The sequence below is a fragment of the Micropterus dolomieu genome, linkage group LG01 (genome assembly GCF_021292245.1).
Source record: "Micropterus dolomieu isolate WLL.071019.BEF.003 ecotype Adirondacks linkage group LG01, ASM2129224v1, whole genome shotgun sequence".
Lineage (NCBI taxonomy): Eukaryota > Metazoa > Chordata > Actinopteri > Centrarchiformes > Centrarchidae > Micropterus > Micropterus dolomieu.
In genome coordinates, this window is record NC_060150.1 from 49,702,628 (window position 1) to 49,722,622 (window position 19,995).

General features: G+C 48.6%; 2 protein-coding genes across 3 annotated transcripts in view; one reads left to right on the forward strand and one right to left on the reverse strand.

Annotated features, from left to right (window-relative positions):
* Positions 1-543: 543 nt before the first annotated feature.
* zbtb14 (zinc finger and BTB domain containing 14) lies at positions 544-9,671 on the forward strand. Of its 2 annotated transcripts, none has more exons than XM_046044802.1 (10): positions 544-700; positions 2,195-2,383; positions 2,536-2,706; positions 4,352-4,447; positions 4,522-4,665; positions 4,934-5,178; positions 5,255-5,340; positions 5,437-5,576; positions 6,481-6,576; positions 8,675-9,671. In XM_046044802.1, exons 2-10 carry the CDS (start codon positions 2,195-2,197, stop codon positions 8,813-8,815), a joined length of 1,308 nt encoding a protein of 435 aa, XP_045900758.1. In that variant the 5' UTR covers positions 544-700; the 3' UTR covers positions 8,816-9,671. The 2 variants fall into 2 exon arrangements, with proteins under 2 accessions (XP_045900758.1, XP_045900749.1); XM_046044793.1 differs by lacking the exon at positions 544-700 and adding an exon at positions 855-1,494.
* Positions 9,672-9,959: 288 nt separating this feature from the next.
* Positions 9,960-19,995, reverse strand: part of arhgap28 (Rho GTPase activating protein 28) — a 12,122-nt gene continuing 2,086 nt past the window's right edge. The window contains exons 4-12 of the mRNA XM_046073166.1: positions 19,360-19,451; positions 15,874-15,951; positions 15,318-15,471; positions 14,030-14,112; positions 13,705-13,920; positions 13,499-13,618; positions 11,322-11,449; positions 10,464-10,501; positions 9,960-10,348 (exon numbers count right to left, since the gene is read on the reverse strand). Coding sequence (XP_045929122.1) covers positions 10,266-10,348; positions 10,464-10,501; positions 11,322-11,449; positions 13,499-13,618; positions 13,705-13,920; positions 14,030-14,112; positions 15,318-15,471; positions 15,874-15,951; positions 19,360-19,451 — 992 coding nt within the window. The 3' untranslated portion in view covers positions 9,960-10,265. The remainder of the gene's footprint in view (positions 10,349-10,463; positions 10,502-11,321; positions 11,450-13,498; positions 13,619-13,704; positions 13,921-14,029; positions 14,113-15,317; positions 15,472-15,873; positions 15,952-19,359; positions 19,452-19,995) is intronic.

Consider the following 19,995-nt stretch of genomic DNA (forward strand, 5'->3'; position numbering starts at 1 on the left):
GTGTGTTCTGACTGGTTTATCTGACTGGTTTGTCTTACTGGTTTCTGTGTTCTGACTGGTTTATCTGACTGGTTTGTCTGACTGGTTTCTGTGTTCTGACTGGTTTGTCTGACTGGTTTGTGTGTTCTGACTGGTTCATCTGTCTGGTTTCTGTGTTCTGACTGGTTTGTCAGACTGGTTTGTGTGTTCTGACTGGTTTATCTGACTGGTTTCTGTGTTCTGACTGGTTTGTCAGACTGGTTTGTGTGTTCTGACTGGTTTATCTGACTGGTTTGTGTGTTCTGACTGGTTTGTCAGACTGGTTTGTGTGTTCTGACTGGTTTATCTGACTGGTTTGTGTGTTCTGACTGGTTTGTCTTACTGGTTTCTGTGTTCTGACTGGTTTGTGTGTTCTGACTGGTTTATCTGACCGGTTTGTGTGTTCTGACTGGTTTATCTGACTGGTTTGTCTTACTGGTTTCTGTGTTCTGACTGGTTTGTCTGACTGGTTTGTGTGTTCCTGCAGACTCGTTCCCTCTCACAGAGGAGCGGACTGCGCATGCCCGAGGTATTGCCCCTGCAGTGAGCGTGCTGGCGCAAAGCGCGTCCTTCCGCTCGGCGCTCGTCCTCAGTAACAACAACAACAACCGGACAAAGTGTCTCCCGGCTCCCGGTACGCTGCCACACCCGGAGGACCACATCGCACCGGGCCCCTGTGACGGTAAGAGCTCGCTCCCCGACCCGCGCTCCTCTCCTCCCCGCTGCAGACGCCGTTTCCGCGGGGATGCTGCGCGCTCTCGAGCCGTTCATGGCCGCTCGAGCCCCGTCTCGTTACCGAGGCCGCGGCGCCGCTGCTCGCGTGCCTGTCCCGGGGACGGCGGAGCGGACGGTCCGCGAGCCGGCACGCGGCCCGCTCACCGTCCGGTCGGTGCCGCCGTCGGTCCGCAGGTGTAACGGAGAGAGAGCTGGACGGGCATCGGGGACACGCCATTTTGTGAGAGCAGCAGCAGGCCGAGCTGTCCGCCATTTAACGTTACTCCGACACAAACACGCCGTCCGCCATTTAACGTCAGCACTAACAGACACGTTACACACCGGCAGGTCCACGGTCCGGTAACTGTGGTTACACCCGGCCCGCTGCCAGCACCGGGAGGCCGGTACCGGTCCCGATGATCAAGTTAACGTTAATGTTTGACCATGTTAGCTCCCTACAGGCTAACGGCAGCCTCACCGGTGACCCAGCCACCGGGACACCGTCTCCGTTACACCGGCCGAGCCTCCGTTACCCCGCTGTCTTCCCTCAGATACACCAGAACCTCGGTTACAGCCGAACGGGTCGGTCCGGGTTTAGCGTTAGCTCTGCTACACAGAGTTAGCGTCGCAGCTGCTAGCCCGGTGGCCTAACGGCAACCCGCTTCAGTCCGGTTCAGATGAACTACAGTCGGAGGAGAACGGGACTGGGTGTCCGGTACAGGTCCGCGTGCGGGTTCGGACCCGGACTGCATGGGTTTAATGGTAAATAAAGCAAAGTGTGCTCTATGCTAACAGCTAGCCTAGCTGCTGTCTGTTCGCTCAGATAGTTGCACGGTGACGCGTGCACACGCTCTGGCGCGCGTGTCCGCGGTACGAGAGGTACATGAACTGTTTGGGGCCAGAGACCAGGGGGGACGGGCTGCACCAGCCTTAGATCTGGGACCAGAGACGGGGGGGACGGGCTGCACCAGCCTTAGATCTGGGACCAGAGACGGGGGGGACGGGCTGCACTAGCCTTAGATCTGGGACCAGAGACGGGGGGGTCAGGTGCTGACAGTTACAGGTGTGCAACCTGGGTGACATCATAAGTTCAAGGTACCACATATCCGCCAGAATATTGCGTTAAAGGCTCCAGATGTGATGTGCAGTACTCGCAGTATGCGTTAGAAAGTACCAGCTGTGTAAACGGATCCGGTTTATGCTGACTCCAGAACCCCAGCTAGCTGAGCGTCTGTTGAAGCGCCCGCTGGGATGAGCTCATGGCGTCGTGTCCCCGGTGCCCACTGATGAAGGCAGTGACGAGTAGAAGTACAACCGGCGGGGAAAACACTTATTCTGGGGCCAGGTTTTATGTCCCGGTGACCAGTAAAGAGCAGAGAGACCTGATCCTGTTAGTCCCAGATACCTGAGGCCTGGATCTCAGTACTGGACAGGTCCTGATGCTGTGCCTGTGTGCATCCAGATGGCGGAGACGGTAAAGTACGTGGACGATGAACACAAGAGCATCTTCCTGAAGCTGCTGAACGAGCAGCGGCTGGAGGGCGAGCACTGCGACATCGCCGTCGTGGTCGAGGACGTCAAGTTCCGAGCTCACCGCTGCGTGCTCGCCGCCTGCTCCAACTACTTCAAGAAACTCTTCAAAAAACACGAGGTAATATACACGTGTGCACGCCGAGTACTTTAAAAACATGAGGTAATATACACGTGTACACGCTCACTACTTTAAAAATACGAGGTAATGTACACGTGTACACGCTCAGCACTTCAAAAAACATGAGGCCTCACCTGTCCGTGTCTCCTCAGGTCGACAACTCCTCTGTGATTGAGATCGACTTCATCCGTTCTGATATCTTCGAGGAGGTGTTGAACTACATGTACACTGCAAAGATCTCTGTCAAGAAGAGGGACGTCAACCTGATGATGTCATCAGGACAGATCCTCGGCATCCGCTTCCTCGACAAACTCTGCTCTCAGGTAACGCACACACAGGTAACACACACACAGGTAACGCACACACAGGTAACGCACACACAGGTAACGCACACACAGGTAACGCACACAGAGACAGGTAACACCCACACAAGTAACACCCACAGAGACAGGTAACACCCACACAGGTATCACCCACAGAGACAGGTAACACCCACACAAGTAACACCCACACGGGTAACACAGATAGGTACATTCACGCAGGTAACATTCACGCAGGTAACATTCACACAGGTAACACAGAGACAGGTAACACCCACACAGGTAACACAGAGACAGGCAACACCCACACAGGTAACACAGAGACAGGTAACATCCACCCAGGTAACATCCACACAGGTGACACAGAGACAGGAAACATCCACACAGGTGGTAACACAGAGACAGGAAACATCCACACAGGTGGTAACACAGAGACGGGTAACATCCACACAGGTGGTAACACAGAGACGGGTAACATCCACACAGGTGGTAACACAGAGACGGGTAACATCCACACAGGTGGTAACACAGAGACGGGTAACACCCACACAGGTAACATCCACACAGGTGGTAACACAGAGACAGGTAACATTCACGCAGGTAACATTCACGCAGGTAACATTCACGCAGGTAACACCCACGCAGGTAACACTCACACAGGTAACACCCACACAGGTGGTAACACAGAGACAGGAAACATCCACACAGGTGGTAACACAGAGACAGGTAACACCCACACAAGTGGTAAAACAGAGACAGGAACACCCACACAGGTGACACAGAGACGGGTAACACAGAGACAGGAAACACCCACACAGGTGACACAAAGACGGGTAACACACAGGTGACACACAGACAGCTAACACACAGGTGACACACAGACCGCTAACACACAGGTGACACACAGACAGCTAACACACAGGTGACACACAGACCGCTAACACACAGGTGACACACAGACAGCTAACACACAGGTGACACACAGACCGCTAACACACAGGTGACACACAGACAGCTAACACACAGGTGACACACAGACAGCTAACACACAGGTGACACACAGACAGCTAACACACAGGTGACACACAGACAGCTAACACACAGTTGACACACAGACAGCTAACACAGAGACAGGTAACATCCACACAGGTAACATCCACACAGGTGGTAACACAGAGACAGGTAACATTCACGCAGGTAACATTCACGCAGGTAACATTCACGCAGGTAACATTCACGCAGGTAACATTCACGCAGGTAACATTCACGCAGGTAACATTCACGCAGGTAACACCCACGCAGGTAACACTCACACAGGTAACACCCACACAGGTGGTAACACAGAGACAGGTGACAGAGACAAGTGACACAGAGACAGGTGACACAGAGACAGGTGACACAGAGACGGGTGACACAGAGACAAGTAACACAGAGACAAGTGACACAGACAGGTGACACAGAGACAGGTGACACTTTTGACAGCTGTCTACGAGCATTCGTTCTGACCAGAAACTAGCCGACATCCAGCAGGTGAGACAGCAGACAGTTTTCACTGACCAGGTGTCAGCACTGTGACTCTGGTGGTGGTTTACCTGTCTGTCAGGTAAAGCTCCTCCTCCTGTGTGGTGATGCGTTCATGTGTCCTCAGAAACGAGACGTGTCTTCAGAGGACAAAGAGAAGTTTCCCTATGACATCGTGAAGATGGCCCTGCCTCCAGAGGCTCAGCTGGCTGCGGACGCCGAGGTACGCTCAGCCAATCAAGATCAGCCGTTAATCAGCCATCACTCCTCTAACGCCTCCTCCTGTAACCTGTGCAGGTCCTCGGGGAGCACGACGACACGCACACCACTGACGACCTTGTCGAGGCGTCGGCCAATCAGGAGCTAGATAAGTCTCCCAGTGCGGCGCTGCGTGTCCAGGAAGCCATCCTGAAAGAACTGACCAATGAGGATGTTCATAAGGTACACACACACACGTTTTTCTTTCTGGACTAATGAGGACTCTCATCATGCATTCCTCAGCCCCAAACCTAAACCTTGGTTCTGGCCTGGTTCTGGTTGTGGCCTGGACCTGGTTCTGACCTGGCCCAGGCTCTGGCCTGGCTCTGGCTCTGGCTCTGACCGGATTCTGGTCTGGCCCTGGTCAGACAACTACTGTGGTTTAAGTACAGCAGATATAACGGTAACCACTGGTAAACAGTCCATGTGACTACACCTGTGTCCCCTCCAGGTGACCTGCTACGACCAGGACGTGGTAACAGATATGGAGGCGGAGCCTAAAGAGCTGGGGGCGGAGCACCACGCCACCCAGACACTGACGTTTGCAGACAGTATGGGGGAGGTGAAGGACGAGCAGCCGCCCGGCTGGTCCACGGCTACGACCGACATGAAGTTTGAATACCTGCTGTACGGACACCGGGAGCAGCTCGCCTGCCAGGTGTGTGGGAAGACCTTCCTGGACGAGAGCAGACTCAGGTAAGTAGAGCACACCTGGTGAACACCTGAGCCACACACCTGGTGGACACACCTGAGCCGTTCTCTCTGCCTGCAGGAAACACGAGAAGCTTCACTCAGCAGAGCGGCCGTTCGCCTGTGAGATCTGCACCAAAGCTTTCACCACCCACGCTCACCTCAAAGGTAAGCACACTCCTCACACTTGTACTTAGGTACGTTCACCTGAGCTCTGATGCCGTGATGGGCATGTTACAGATGATATTTTTCTGTCTGTTTTAGAACACCTGAAGATCCACACAGGCTTCAAACCCTACAGGTGTGAAGTCTGTGGGAAGTCGTTCATTCGAGCTCCAGACCTGAAAAAACACGAACGGGTTCACAGCAACGAGAGGCCGTTCAGTTGCCAGATGTGTGAAAAGGTGAGCTCACCTGTCCTCCTCACACCTACCTGTCTCTCATCTGTCTGTTTCTCGTCTCTGTCTCACCTGTCTGTGTCTCACCTGTCTGTCTCTCACCTGTGTGTCTCATCTGTCTGTTTCCTCGTCTGTCTTTCTCACCTGTCTTACCTGTGTCTCTTACCTGTCTCTCACCTGTCTGTGTTTCACCTGTGTCTCTCAGCTGTGTGTCTTACCTGTCTCTCTCACCTGTCTCTTTTGTCTGTCTGTCTCTCGTCTGTCTGTCTCACCTGTCTGTCTTACCTGTGTCTCTCACCTGTCTCTCTCACCTGTATGTCTCACCTCGCTGTTTCTCATCTGCCTTTTTCTCACCTGTGTCGTACCTGTCTGTGTCTTACCTGTCTTACCTGTGTCTCTCACCTGTCTCTCACCTGTCTGTCTTTCACCTGTGTCTCTCGTCTGTCTGTCTCACCTGTCTGTCTTTCACCTGTGTCTCTCGTCTGTCTGTCTCACCTGGCTTTTTCTCACCTGTCTGTCTTTCACCTGTGTCTCTCATCTGTCTGTCTCACCTGTCTGTGTCTCACCTGTCTTTCTTACCTGTGTCTCTCACCTGTCTCTCACCTGTCTGTCTCACCTGGCTTTTCCTCACCTGTCCGTCTGTTTCTCACCTGTGTGTCTTACCTGTCTGTTTCTCATCTGTCTGTCTCACCTGTCTGTGTCTCACCTGTCTTTCTTACCTGTGACTCTCACCTGTCTGTCTTTCATCTGTGTCTCTCCTCTGTGTGTCTCGTCTGTCTGTCTCTCACCTGTATGTCTCACCTGCCTTTTTCTCACCTGTCTGTCTTACCTGTGTCTCTCACCTGTCTGTCTTTCACCTCTGTCTCACCGGTCTGTGTCTCATCTGTTGGTCTCACCTGTCTGTCTGCAGGCATTTAAACACAAGTCTCACCTGAAGGATCATGAGAGAAGACATCGAGGAGAGAAACCGTTCGTCTGCCCGTCCTGCACCAAGGCCTTCGCCAAGGTACTACTATCACTAGTGTTACTATCACTACTACTACTATCACTAATACTACTAATATCATTACTATTACTATCACTACTACTACCACTAATATTACCATCAATACTGTTACTATCACTACTACTGCTATTACTACCACTACTATCACTATTACTATCACTACTACTACTATAACTACTGCTACTATCACTAATACTACTACTGTCACTACTACTACTATTGCTATCACTACTATCACTACTGCTACTATCACTAATACTACTACTGTCACTTCTGTTGCTATCACTACTATCACTACTACTACCATCACTATAACTAATACTGTCACTATAACTATTATTACTATCACTACTATTAAAATCACTACTATTGCTATCACTATATTATTACTATTACTACTACTACTGCTATCACTGCTACTATCACTACTATTAAAATCACTACTATTATTATCACTACTACTACCATCACTACCACTACTATCACTAATACTACTAATATCAATACTATTACATCACTACTACTACTATAACTACTGCTACTATCACTACTGCTACTGTCACTATTACTGTCACTACTATCACTACTGCTACTATCACTACTACTATTACTACTGTCACTACTATTAAAATCACTAATATTGCTATAACTCTATTATTACTATCACTACTATTAAAATCACTACTATTGCTATAACTATTATTACTATCACTACTATGAAAATCACTACTATTGCTATAACTATTAAAATCACTACTATTGCTATCACTACTATTATCACTACTGCTACTATCACTAATATTAAAATCACTACTATTGTTATCACTATAACTACTATTACTATCATTTCTACTACTACTGCTATCACTACTATCACTAATACTACTGCTATCACTTCTATTGCTATCACTACTGCTAATATCACTAGCACTAATACTGTCACTACTGCTACTGTCACTACTGCTACTGTCACTACTACTACTATTACTATCACTGCTATCACTAATACTACTACTGTCACTTCTATTGCTATCACTACTACTACCATCACTAGCACTAATACTATCACTACTACTACTATCACTACTATTACAATCACTACTATTGCTATCACTATAACTATTATTACTGTCACTACTACTACTGCTATCACTACTACTATCACTACGGCTGCTATCACTACTATTAAAATCACTACTATTGCTATCACTATAACTATTATTACTATTACTATCACTACTACTACTGCTATCACTACTATTGCTGTCACTACTATTATTATCACTACTATCACTAATACTATCAATACTACTACTATCACTACTATTACAATCACTACTATTGCTATAACTATTATTACTATCACTACTACTACTGCTATCACTACTACTATCACTACTGCTACCATCACTATCACTACTATCACTGCTACTACTGCTATCACTACTACTATCACTACAGCTGCTATCACTACTATTAAAATCACTACTATTGCTATCACTATAACTATTATTACTATCACTACTACTACTGCTATCACTACTACTATCACTACTGCTACCATCACTATCACTACTATCACTGCTACTACTGCTATCACTACTAATGCTATCACTACTACTATCACTACGGCTGCTATCACTACTATTAAAATCACTACTATTGCTATCACTAACTATTATTACTATTACTATCACTACTACTACTGCTATCACTACTATTGCTGTCACTACTATTATTATCACTACTATCACTAATACTATCAATACTGCTGCTACTACTACTACTACCACTACTATCACTAATACTACTATCACTACTACTATTACTATCACTACTGCTATTATCAGTGTTTGCAGTAATGCGTTACAAAAGTAACACAGTAATTATAGTATTGTTTGTTTTTTTTCTGTAATGCAGTACTAAAAAACTAAATCTGTAATATTATACCCGTTACAGTCTCAGTAATGCACGTTACAACGAACTTTAACCTGAATTAAGTGGTGTTGTACAACACTGACTACTATCACTACTCGTAGTACTGCTGACGGTGTGAATTTGTACGTGTGGGGAGTTCATTGTCACTCTGTACTTTCAGGCGTCGGATCTGAAGCGTCATGAGAACAACATGCACAGCGAGAGGAAACAGCTGAATCCTCTGCAGAGCGACACAGAGACACTGCAGGCTGCCGCCATGGCTGCTGAGGAGCAACATCTGGACAGCATCAGCTGCTCCTAACAGCCGCTGTGGAGCAACATCTGGACAGCGTCGGCTGCTCCCAACAGCTGAGGAGCAACATCTGGACAGCGTCAGCTGCTCCCAACAGCCGCTGCTGAGGAGCAACATCTGGACCGCGTCGGCTGCTCCCAACAGCCGCTGCTGAGGAGCAACATCTGGACCGCGTCGGCTGCTCCCAACAGCTGAGGAGCAACATCTGGACAGCGTCAGATGCTCCCAACAGCCGCTGCTGAGGAGCAACATCTGGACCGCGTCGGCTGCTCCCAACAGCCGCTGCTGAGGAGCAACATCTGGACAGCGTCGGCTGCTCCCAACAGCCGCTGCTGAGGAGCAACATCTGGACCGCGTCGGCTGCTCCCAACAGCCGCTGCTGAGGAGCAACATCTGGACAGCGTCGGCTGCTCCCAACAGCTGAGGAGCAACATCTGGACAGCGTCGGCTGCTCCCAACAGCCGCTGCTGAGGAGCAACATCTGGACCGCGTCGGCTGCTCCCAACAGCCGCTGCTGAGGAGCAACATCTGGACAGCGTCGGCCCCCGGCCTCTGGGTGGTGTTGTCTGCCCCTAATCAGTGTAACTGTATTGCTAACACATTTCCGTACCTCGGTTCCTTTGTTCTGCAGCCGCGTCGTACTGACGTTCTGTGTTTGTAGAAGTTTTTTTCTGCTGAATCATTGAACATGAACTGATGACCTCAGCGGCCGTGTCGTGACCCCAGCGGCTGTGATCTCTGGCTTCATGTGTAATTATGTCTCTTTGTAAGTGTACAGGATGTTTTTCAGTCTGAACCAAACTCTGTACAGAAAACGGTCGCTTCTGTTTGTGTTGTTGTATAAAAACCGTTCTGTTCAGTTCAATGAGCAGACGTCTGTTTTATTTCATCACTGAACTACGGGAACCCAGCGTGGACAGGTTTACTCACAGGGCTGTTTCCATGGTGACAATAAAAACAACACAGTTATCTCCAACCAGTACATTCAAATCAATCCCTTTGTGTGGCTACTGTAAGAGGTGCAGGTCTGTTTCACAGCGTTTCCTCAGGCTGACCAGCAGGGGGCGCGCTTTATGTTTTTAATATGAGCAGGACAGCAGAGCTGATGATCAGAGGGCGAGAAGATTCAGGTAAATTACAATAAAACAATACAAACAGGAAACAGTTTATTGACAGAAATCTGTTATACAGCTGTTCATGTTTGTGTTCATCTGACTAAGCCTTGTGATGTCACGGATGTGAGACAGGTGACCCTTCTTCACATGTTACATACAGCTTATCTGTAATCAGTGATCCTGATTGTCCGGACTACTTTCTGTCCCTCCTGCTTTGGATCGAGGCTCTGAGGACTCGTCACACTGCAAAGCTCCTTGGTGGGGAGTCTGTGGTTTCTGATGGCGAGCTGTATAAATAAAGGTGACTGGACGGGATGGTTAGAGAGGCGAGGAGAGTCCGTGAGTCACGGTTTGATCAGCCAATCGCAGTGAGGATTCACTTTGTAAACGTCCAACAGCAAACAGTCCGGATGGAGGCGACGCTCACCTGAGAGACAGACGGGTGGATTAACTCCTGGTATTTCATGTTTCAGGTCAAAGCTGCCTTTTAAGATCTTCACCTGTTTACATCTTAGAACAGGTTTGTGTGTTTTCAGACTCACCGATGTTTCCTCCGACTTCATACAGACGCTGGACAGGACTGTGGGGCGAGAGACATGCACACAGAGAGAGAGAGATCGGTCATGGTGACATTAATGGAATAGGGTGTGTTTGTGTGGTCCCAAAACCGGGATGCACTATACTGGTGGGGACCGACCAGCTTAGCGGGGACCAAAATGCTGGACCCCGCAAGTGTAAAGGGCCGTTTGAGGGTTAAGACCTGAGCTGTTTCTCAGTCTGTGTTCCTGTGTTCTTGTGAAACGTCATCAGTCGCAGCCAAAGTACTGTTCCAATTCAAAAGTCTGCATCTAGCCAAGTACAGTCAGATACCCGGATGTGTTCTCGCTCCGCCCGTGTTACCGAGCCTGCGTCGGTGGTGACTTTGTGTGTACTTCGGATATCCCAGAATGCATTTCGCCGCCAAAAAGCGGAAATGTCGGAGGAGAAAACTCACAACTGTAACTTATAATACTGCTGTTCTCGTGTCACGGAATGCAGTTTTAAGTTTTTTATGCAGGAAAATATGTCCAAATATGTGGTCGATTTATCATGACAGAGCTGATTTAAAAATTTGCTACAACGTTTTCGGAGATGTGAGGACCCGCTAACGGTTCCGGCCGTCATCAAGTCCGCTGCTGTTCCAATTGCTGAATGACGGACTGCGTGCTCCCGTTCCTGGGAGTTTGCCAAGTCCGAGCTTTAAAGTACAGAAGTCCAAACTTGGCTAACTTGGTACTGAGAACCAGCCGGTCTTCGGGTTCGGGTTAGGGCTAGGGTAAGGGGGCTGAGGAACGCATTATGTCAATGAGATGTCCCCACAAAGATACTAAGACAAACGTGTGTTGGTGCGTGCGTGTTACCTGTTGTCACACTCAAAGCGGGCGATGACGTCTTTAGCTCTTGTCTGTCCATCAAGCTGTATCGCCATGGAGACCTTGGTGTGCAGGGGAGCGTGAACCCGGATCACACCTTCACACAGCTCCGTGATCTGCACACACACACACACACACACACACACACACACACACACACACACACACACACACACACACACAGACAGGTGTGATGTCACAGTGATGACATCAGAGCAAAGACAGGTGAACTCCGGTTACCATGAACATGATACTGTGGTGGTCCCAGACTCCCCCCCGGAGTGCTGCTGTCTGCTGGTCTTGATCTAACTATGTAGTGGAGACGTTTACAAAACTTACGGTAAATAGGGAGTGATGTTGGACAACAGTATTTCCGGTTAAAAAGAAGTACAGCAAGGATGGAGAACATAGTACATACAGTATGTAGGATAAGTACATACATAGTATACATATGCACCAAACACATGTCCAGTTTGCTTTACTAGTGCATGCACAGCTGGTGCGTCAATCTGGGCGTTCAGCGAACATGGACGGATGACGGACTTTACGTCACACAGACTCTTGTGGCCATGTTGATGCAGAAAGCATGAATCAGCCTTAGGCGCACCTGGAACCAGAACAGCTGATTGGCTGTGTAGTCATCAGATCTGTAGCTGTGGACGAACCACCTGGTGATGATCAGCGGATGGACAGAAAGGGTAACTGAGGGTGAGCTAGAGAGGTGGGTGACGTGCAGTCTGAGTAGGTCAAATTCAAGGAGGGGGGAAGCAGGACCCAGTCCATCCTGTTTTCAGCAAGGAGGTGAACCAGACTGAGGACAGATGGTGGAAGGAACACTGAGGAACTTCAGAGCCAGACTGACCTGTCCTCCAAAGAAGAGGCAGAACTTGAAGACTCTCTAGTAGACAATAATCCAGAGCTTCACCTTCAGGATCAACTAAGACAACCTGGTGAATCTCATCCACACCTGATGCCAATGCAGAGTTGTGACCTCTGCTACGATACGATACAATATACTTTATTGTGTCGGGGGGGGGGGGATCACTGAGCCCAGAATATATACAAAGTATGTCATATTGTAGTAGAGGTCACCGAGGCAGTTAAACAGCTCTGCGGTTGCATCTGGTGGGGATGAGATTCACCACAAGGTCCTGAAGGTGAAGCTCTGGATTCACCAGTGGATCTCTATTCCAGTTGTCAGCTGTGGTCCTAGTCTCTGGGTGGATCCTGGGTTTCCTCTGCAGGGCGTCTGGGCTTGGCTTTAGAGACAGAGTGAGGAGCTCAGAGGAGAACCACTGTCCCTTCGTGTTGAAAGGAGTATAATTTTAGCTACCTCCCTTTAGATGTTTTCCAGGTAATGTGTAACTGGTTCAGGGCGAACCCAGAGCCCACCGGAGTGATTAAATATCTCATCAAGCCTGAGAACAGCTCATCATCCAGAAAGAGATTTAGGATGTGGTATGGGAGACTCACATCTGGGCTACATAATCTGCTGGATCCTGGAACCAGAACGGTCAAAAATGATGCAGAGATAATGATGTGCTGCTGTTCAATAATCAATAATCAGAATAGGTCTTATCATCTCTTAGTTGTCTGATCTTGTTCTGTGTTACCTGGTTCTTTTGTCTGACCTAGTTCATGTCCAACCTGGGTATCTTGTCTCACCTGGTTCTCTTGTCTCACCTGGTTCTGTGTCTCACCTGATTCCCTGATCTGACCTGGTTCTGTGTCGCATCGAGTTCCCTGTTTTGACCTGGTTCTGTGTCTCACCTGGGTGTCTTGTCTGACCCAGTTCATGTCTTAGCTGGGTGTCTTGTCTCAGCTGGTTCTGTGTCTCATCTGGTTCTCTTGTCTCAGCTGGTTCTGTGTCTCATCTGGTTCTCTTGTCTGACATGGTTCTGTGTCACACCTAGTTCTCTGGTCTCACCTTGTTCACATCTTACCTGGGTGTCTTGTCTGACCTGGTTCATGTCTCATGGTTCCCTAGTTCTGTGTCTCACCTGGTTCTTATAATAATAATAATACATTTAATTTGTAATGCACTTTATATTTAAGCAAATCCCAAAGTGCTAATGGTTCTCTGGTTCAGTGTCTCACCTGGTTGTCTTGTCTGACCTGGTTCTATGTCTGATCTGGTTCTGTGTCTGACCTGGTCTCTGTCTCACCTGATTCCTTTCGTTCTTGTCGTTCTTTCTCCTCAGCAGTAGTCTCTTGGTCAGGCCGAGCTGTTTCTGATTGGACGCCTGATTCATCTGTCTCACCTGAGACAGCAGGAAGCTGGGGACCTACCACAGAAAACAGGAAGTGATGTCACTGATAGCTAGGACAGTGATGTCACTGAGGATGTGCGGGTGTGTGTTCTAGGACTCACGGTCCACAGCAGATCCTGGTGTGTGATCATCAGTCGGACCAGGTGAGCCCCGCCTACCGCCTCCTCCATCTCCTCCTGTTGTTTAGCGATGGAGCACTTGTTGCCATGGTGATGGCAGGTGAACAGGTTGGGCGCCATGACCATGGAGACGTTCCACAGAGACATCCGGTTCTGCTCCTGATGAGAGACCACCTTCTGCAGGAAGACCAGCAGTGCCTGTAACCAGAGAAACAAGTCCATGTTTATCTGTTAATACCTGCAGCGGTGGCATCAGCCTCAGACCAACGTCCTGAGGATGTGGTGTGGTGCGAGTGTTGGGATTTACTTTGAACGTGTCTCTGTTGGCTTCAGGAAGCAGCAGCAGCAGCAGTTGCAGAGCCTGGACCTGATGGACCACAGATGGGATACCTGCAGAAACACAAGGACAGCAGGTTAAACAAGACGCCATGCTCAGACCGGCCACTAGAGACTGGACCATGCTCAGACCGGCCACTAGAGACTGGACCATGCTCAGACCGGCCTCTAGGGACTGGACCATGCTCAGACCGGCCTCTAGGGACTGGACCATGCTCAGACCGGCCACTAGAGACTGGACCATGCTCAGACCGGCCACTAGGGACTGGACCATGCTCAGACCGGCCACTAGGGACTGGACCATGCCTAGACCGGCCTCTAGGGACTGGACCATGCTCAGACCGGCCTCTAGGGACTGGACCATGCCTAGACCGGCCTCTAGGGACTGGACCATGCTCAGACCGGCCTCTAGGGACTGGACCATGCCTAGACCGGCCTCTAGGGACTGGACCATGCTCAGACCGGCCTCTAGGGACTGGACCATGCTCAGACCGGCCTCTAGGGACTGGATCATGCTCAGACCGGCCTTTAGGGACTGGACCATGCCTAGACGGGTGTCTAGGGACTGGATCATGCCCAGGCGGGCCCCTAGGGACTGGACCATGCCTAGACGGGCCCCTAGGGACTGGACCATGCTCAGACCGGCCACTAGGGACTGGACCATGCTCAGACCGGCCTCTAGGGACTGGACCATGCTCAGACCGGCCTTTAGGGACTGGACCATGCCTAGACGGGTGTCTAGGGACTGGATCATGCTCAGACCGGCCTTTAGGGACTGGACCATGCCTAGACGGGTGTCTAGGGACTGGATCATGCCCAGGCGGGCCCCTAGGGACTGGACCATGCTCAGACGGGCCCCTAGGGACTGGACCATGCCCAGGCGGGCCCCTAGGGACTGGACCAGGTTAGTGATATTTACTTTAACCTGACCTTTCACATGTTGGTTAATTCAGTCAGTCAGTTAGTAATTGACTAGTGTACCCTAAACCCTCACCGCCACTCTGAAACCGTTTAGTATAAATGCTGAGTGTGTGGTCCTGGTCTGGACTGAACTGGCTGGTGTGTGCGTTCTTAAGATGAAAGGTTCGTTCTGTGGTTCTGCTGTGGGACGACTTCTGAGCACCAGGCCTCAGCCGGTTATGATGGAAAGTGTTGGGAGGTGAGAAGGTGAGACACAGATCCAGGTGAGACACAGATCCAGGTGAGACAGAGGCGTGTTTGCACACTGTGTGTGTGTGTGTGTGTGTGTGTGTGCGTACCCAGCACACAGCGGTAGGTGGACAGGTGCGTGTGTGTCAGCAGAGGTGTCGGCAGCTCTCTGATGAACAGCTTCAGCAGACCTGCAGCGTCAACCTGTCTCACCGCAGACCAGTCGAACCTTCCACAACACCTGTCTATCTCTCTGCGCAGGTACTGCAGACAGGCAGAGAGAGAGACAGACAGACAGTTGAGTCTGCGTGTCAACAGACCTGTCTCCATGACAACTGAGCAGACTCAATCCACAGATGAAGACAGTGTGGTAACAGTGGAAAGCTCAGGAAACAGCTTGTAAGTGGACGTTGGGTTTGGTGCTGGTGAATCAGTCTTAGGATCGCTGTAAGGTTTCCACCAGACATCACAAGTAATCTGCAGACGACGATGTTTCTGTTAATTAGTCCGCTCTCACTGATATACACGGGGTGGACAAAATAACAGATACACCACTCAGTTCCACGGCAGCACACAGTACATCCTCCAGGAAGATCCAACAGCTCAATCAACACAGAAAAGATGGGGCAGGTGTTTCTAATAAAGTGGCCACGTGTGTTTGCTTACCTTCAGTCTGGCAGCTGATCCCGGTACTCTGAGAATCCCTTCAGTCTGCAGGCCGGTCTGCTCTAAAATACACAACAGCTACACACACACACAGGTGTAGGTGTTACTGGCTGTTTGTTGTACGACAGCTCTTCTTTAAATCAGAGATGCCAACTCTCACGCATTGCGCAAGCAACCGACACTTTTTACACGGGTTCTGCGTCTGTCCGTCTGGGCTTCTATCAGCAGAGCAAGTAATGAACAGCAGATTACAGGGCGGGGAGACTTATTATACTGCTGTTCCAGTCCTATATAGTAGGTCTGTGACTCCTGCATGGCAGCCTTGCCTGATTCAAAGTTCAGAAAAATAATTTCTGTCTTATACCTACTCTTCATGTAGGCCTTCATTTCAGCCTTTGTCTGAAACAAGCTGTAGATGCTCCTGTCTCTTTAAGGCCCCCCCTCTCAAAGCCCACTGTCTTCTGATTGGCCAAGACCTGAAGCATGTTACCAGGCTGTTGTTGTCGCCGGGCGGAACAGGCAGACTGAGCGTTGCCGTGGGAGCACCTGACCATATATGGAACAGCGGCTGGTGTGTGTCGGAGCCGTTGGTAGAAAAAGCAAACAGAGCGTTCAGAACAGGAGGAAATCTGAGGTTTCTTTAAATACTTTAACCTCATTATTAACATCCAACATCATAACATTTTAGAAAGTTTTTTCTCGTAGAAATCTTTCTGGAGATGTCAGGTTACACAGATATGTGGGATAGATGCAAAATGTTTTGAGCATTCAGTCCAGGAGTTTCTAATTAAAATGAATGAATTTATCCTCGAGGTGAAAAGAGGCCACATTTAAAGAGAAACTTTCCCAAACAAAGACACAAAGAGGAGGGAGGACTAAACCATGAAAGAAAGAGAAATACAGAATGATTGAAAGCCAAACACCTACTGAATTATATTTGATATTTTAAATTGTCACCTGCTGCCTGAGTTTTGTGTTTCCGTTGACAAAGCCTAGATAAAGACATTTACACCATAAATTGATGCAGAAAAATTCTGCAGAATGCAGGAATTTATGTGTTTAATGCTACAAATTTGCTCCCCCGCATAATTAAGTGGCTCCTCCGTTGCCAAAGGAAAACCTGCGCTCTTGCTTATTATGAACTTTAATATTCCATACATTCTCTAGAATTAAAATAAATACGGTCTCTGGTTTGACGCACAGATTCTGGGGGAAGACTGTCCTATACCTGGTTAGGTTTGGTCAACATTAAGGCTACCGAGTATCCTGATCACACTGATCTGACCGTGATTATTGGCTTTTCATCTACACATTCATGTGGCTGCTGAACTTTCTAAACAAACGTCCTGAGGATTAAAGAGTGATGACCCCGACCCCTGCACTGGGATGTGACCTCCAAACTAAACTGAAAAGTTGGCTGCCCTGTTAGATACCACATGAAGTGAACGCTGTGGCGACTCTGTGTAACGCTGCACTCAGACCCGATACGAGGACTTCAGATAGAACCTCTGTTCTATCGGAGAACACTGCAGCTGCTCTGAGCTCAGTCAGCGTGTTTTCTTACAGCATCCGAGCTGATCCAAATTAAACTTTAAGAAATGTATCTTTAGCAGCTGTTAGCTTCATGCTAACTCCTAACCACACGCTGCATCACAGGAATGTTCAGCTGTTAGCAGGAAGCTAATTTCACCAGTCAGCTGCTGCAACAGGGACGGCCTACAGAAAGTGACTCTGCCTCAAGAAAAGTACAGGAACTCAGAGTCAGAACTCCCCTCCATGGACTCCACCGTGATGTTCTGTGTGTTCTCACCCCTTTCTATCAGAACCAGCATCAACTCCTTCAGCACTTTGACCTGCAGTAGTTCATCTGTTGGATCGGACCACACGGACCAGCCTTCACTCCCCACGTGCATCAATGAGCCTTATAGCCTCGGACCACTTCTGGTTCTGACCTCTGCAGACCGGTCTGGAGATGTTCTGACCCAGTTGTCTCGCCATCACAGTTTGGTCCTTGTCAAAGAGGCTTAAATCCTCTCGCTGCCCATTTTTCCTGCTTCTAACACATCAACATAACCCACACACACATATCTACTGTCGGAAACATGCCTCACCACATCCAAACATCCACTGACTATGTGAACAAAGTTCAAGGACCGAAACTGGACCCAGATGTAACCACGGTGTCCTATGTTGTGACCTCCTTTTTCACATGATTTGTAAACTACTGGACCTCTGTCTAAACACCACCTATTTCCAGTACCACAGAGGATTCTACAGACAGAAGCATGGCTGTGCGATGGGCTCACCGGGATCCCCGATTGTGGCGAACATCTACATGGAAGAAGTGGAGAATAAAGCCCTCAACTCCACCTGGGTCAAGATTAAAAGCCAGGAAGCGCAAGCCATGGTAATCATAAATTATACGAAGACGCCTCTGAAAAATCTCCGTTTCGAGGGCTATGTAGCGCTCCCCCTTCAATCTAGTGTATGCTGTCCAGTGCAGTCCAGACCTCTATACTGGGGAGACTAAACAACCACTACACAAACGCATGGCTCAACACAGAAGGGCCAACTCCTCAGGTCAAGACTCTGCAGTCTACTTACATTTGAAGGACAGAGGACACTCGTTTGAGGACCACCAGGTGCACATTTTAGACAGAGAAGATGGATGGTTTGAAAGAGGAGGGAAAGAAGCCATTTACACAGAGTATATAGACCATCTCTCAACAGGAAGGAGGGCTGAGACGCCACGTATCCCCCACCTAAAATGAGACCGAACAAACGATCTGTCCTCATGAGACAATGCCAACGATGGACGTCTCCAAGTGTCTTCAACCAAGTCCAGCTGCTCTTGATTTTAACCTTCCTTTGATATCTGTTTAACGGTTTCAGGTTTTTGTATTTCCTGCTTTATTTTGAAGTCGTCTGCATTTGGTGACCTTGTCCATACTTTGTTTCCGGTCTGTGTTGATTTTCCCTGATGTTGTCCACCAGTGCCTCGTTTCATCACCTCCCTCTTGGGTATCAAGGCTCTTTTCTCTTGCCGAGTGTTTTGGCTGCTCCCCTGGTCTGTGTGTTTGTTCCTATGTGGATTCTTGACTTGGTTCCCATTTTCCTTCCCCAACCTTTTCCTTTGACTTCTTGAGTTACCCTCTGCACCACTGGATTACTTTACCTTTGTTTTGGACTGCCTAGTTGGATCCTTTGGACATAACCTTTATCACCTTTTGTTTGCCATTTAATAAACATCACTAACTTTCCTGCCTGGCCTTGGTTTCTGCATTTAGGTCTAAACCTCCAGTTTCCTCTGTCTGCACTTGGTCAAACCTGACTATAGAGTAGATATGTCATCTGAACATCACTCCACCAAACAGGCACGTCTCTGAAAATACTGGAGTACTCAGAACTTTAACTTTTTTTGCATTATTGTACTTAACTAAATGACTGGAAAACTTATCACCACAGACGGACAGACAGATTCTTCACCTTCTGGAAGACGACAGGAACTTTGACTCCAGGAAATTTCTTCCTGTCGTTCTCCAACAGCGCATTCAGGGGAACACCAAACACACCGTTGTCTGACAGACAGACAGAGACAGACAGACAGTGTTACAGATATATATTATACAGAACAGATTTGATTCTGGTCCCACTGCCTCCCCCACCCACCACAGTACAGACCAGTCAACGTCCCAGTCACCCTCCTCATACACCCCCTCCCCCATGCCACTCCCACCGCTAGCAGCTAATGTTAACTGGAGAACAAATAGAGGTCTGCATCCTCATTTATAAACGTGTGTAGGATTCACATCAAAAGGTGGAGTATGGATGAAACAGTGAAAAAACATTCCGGTTTATAACGATGTATGTTAAAGATGAATCCTCTATGCACGCCAAAGTTAGTCACACAGTTCTACAAGGATCCAGTCTTACATATTCTTCCTTTACTCCATAAACACTCCATAAACTTTCATTGTTATGCAGATGATACTCAGTTATATCTATCGATCAAGCCAGATGAAACTCATCAGTTAGCTAAACTTCAAATGTGCCTTCAGGATGTTAAAACCTGGATGACCTGTAATTTTCTCATGTTAAACTCAGATAAAACTGAAGTCATTG

Excerpts from the sequence above, each read along its gene's own strand:
- zbtb14 (XM_046044793.1), top strand. Across the intron at positions 5,341-5,436 it reads CACCCACGCTCACCTCAAAG|AACACCTGAAGATCCACACA; the intron begins GTAAGCACACTC and ends TGTCTGTTTTAG. Across the intron at positions 5,577-6,480 it reads GTTGCCAGATGTGTGAAAAG|GCATTTAAACACAAGTCTCA; the intron begins GTGAGCTCACCT and ends GTCTGTCTGCAG.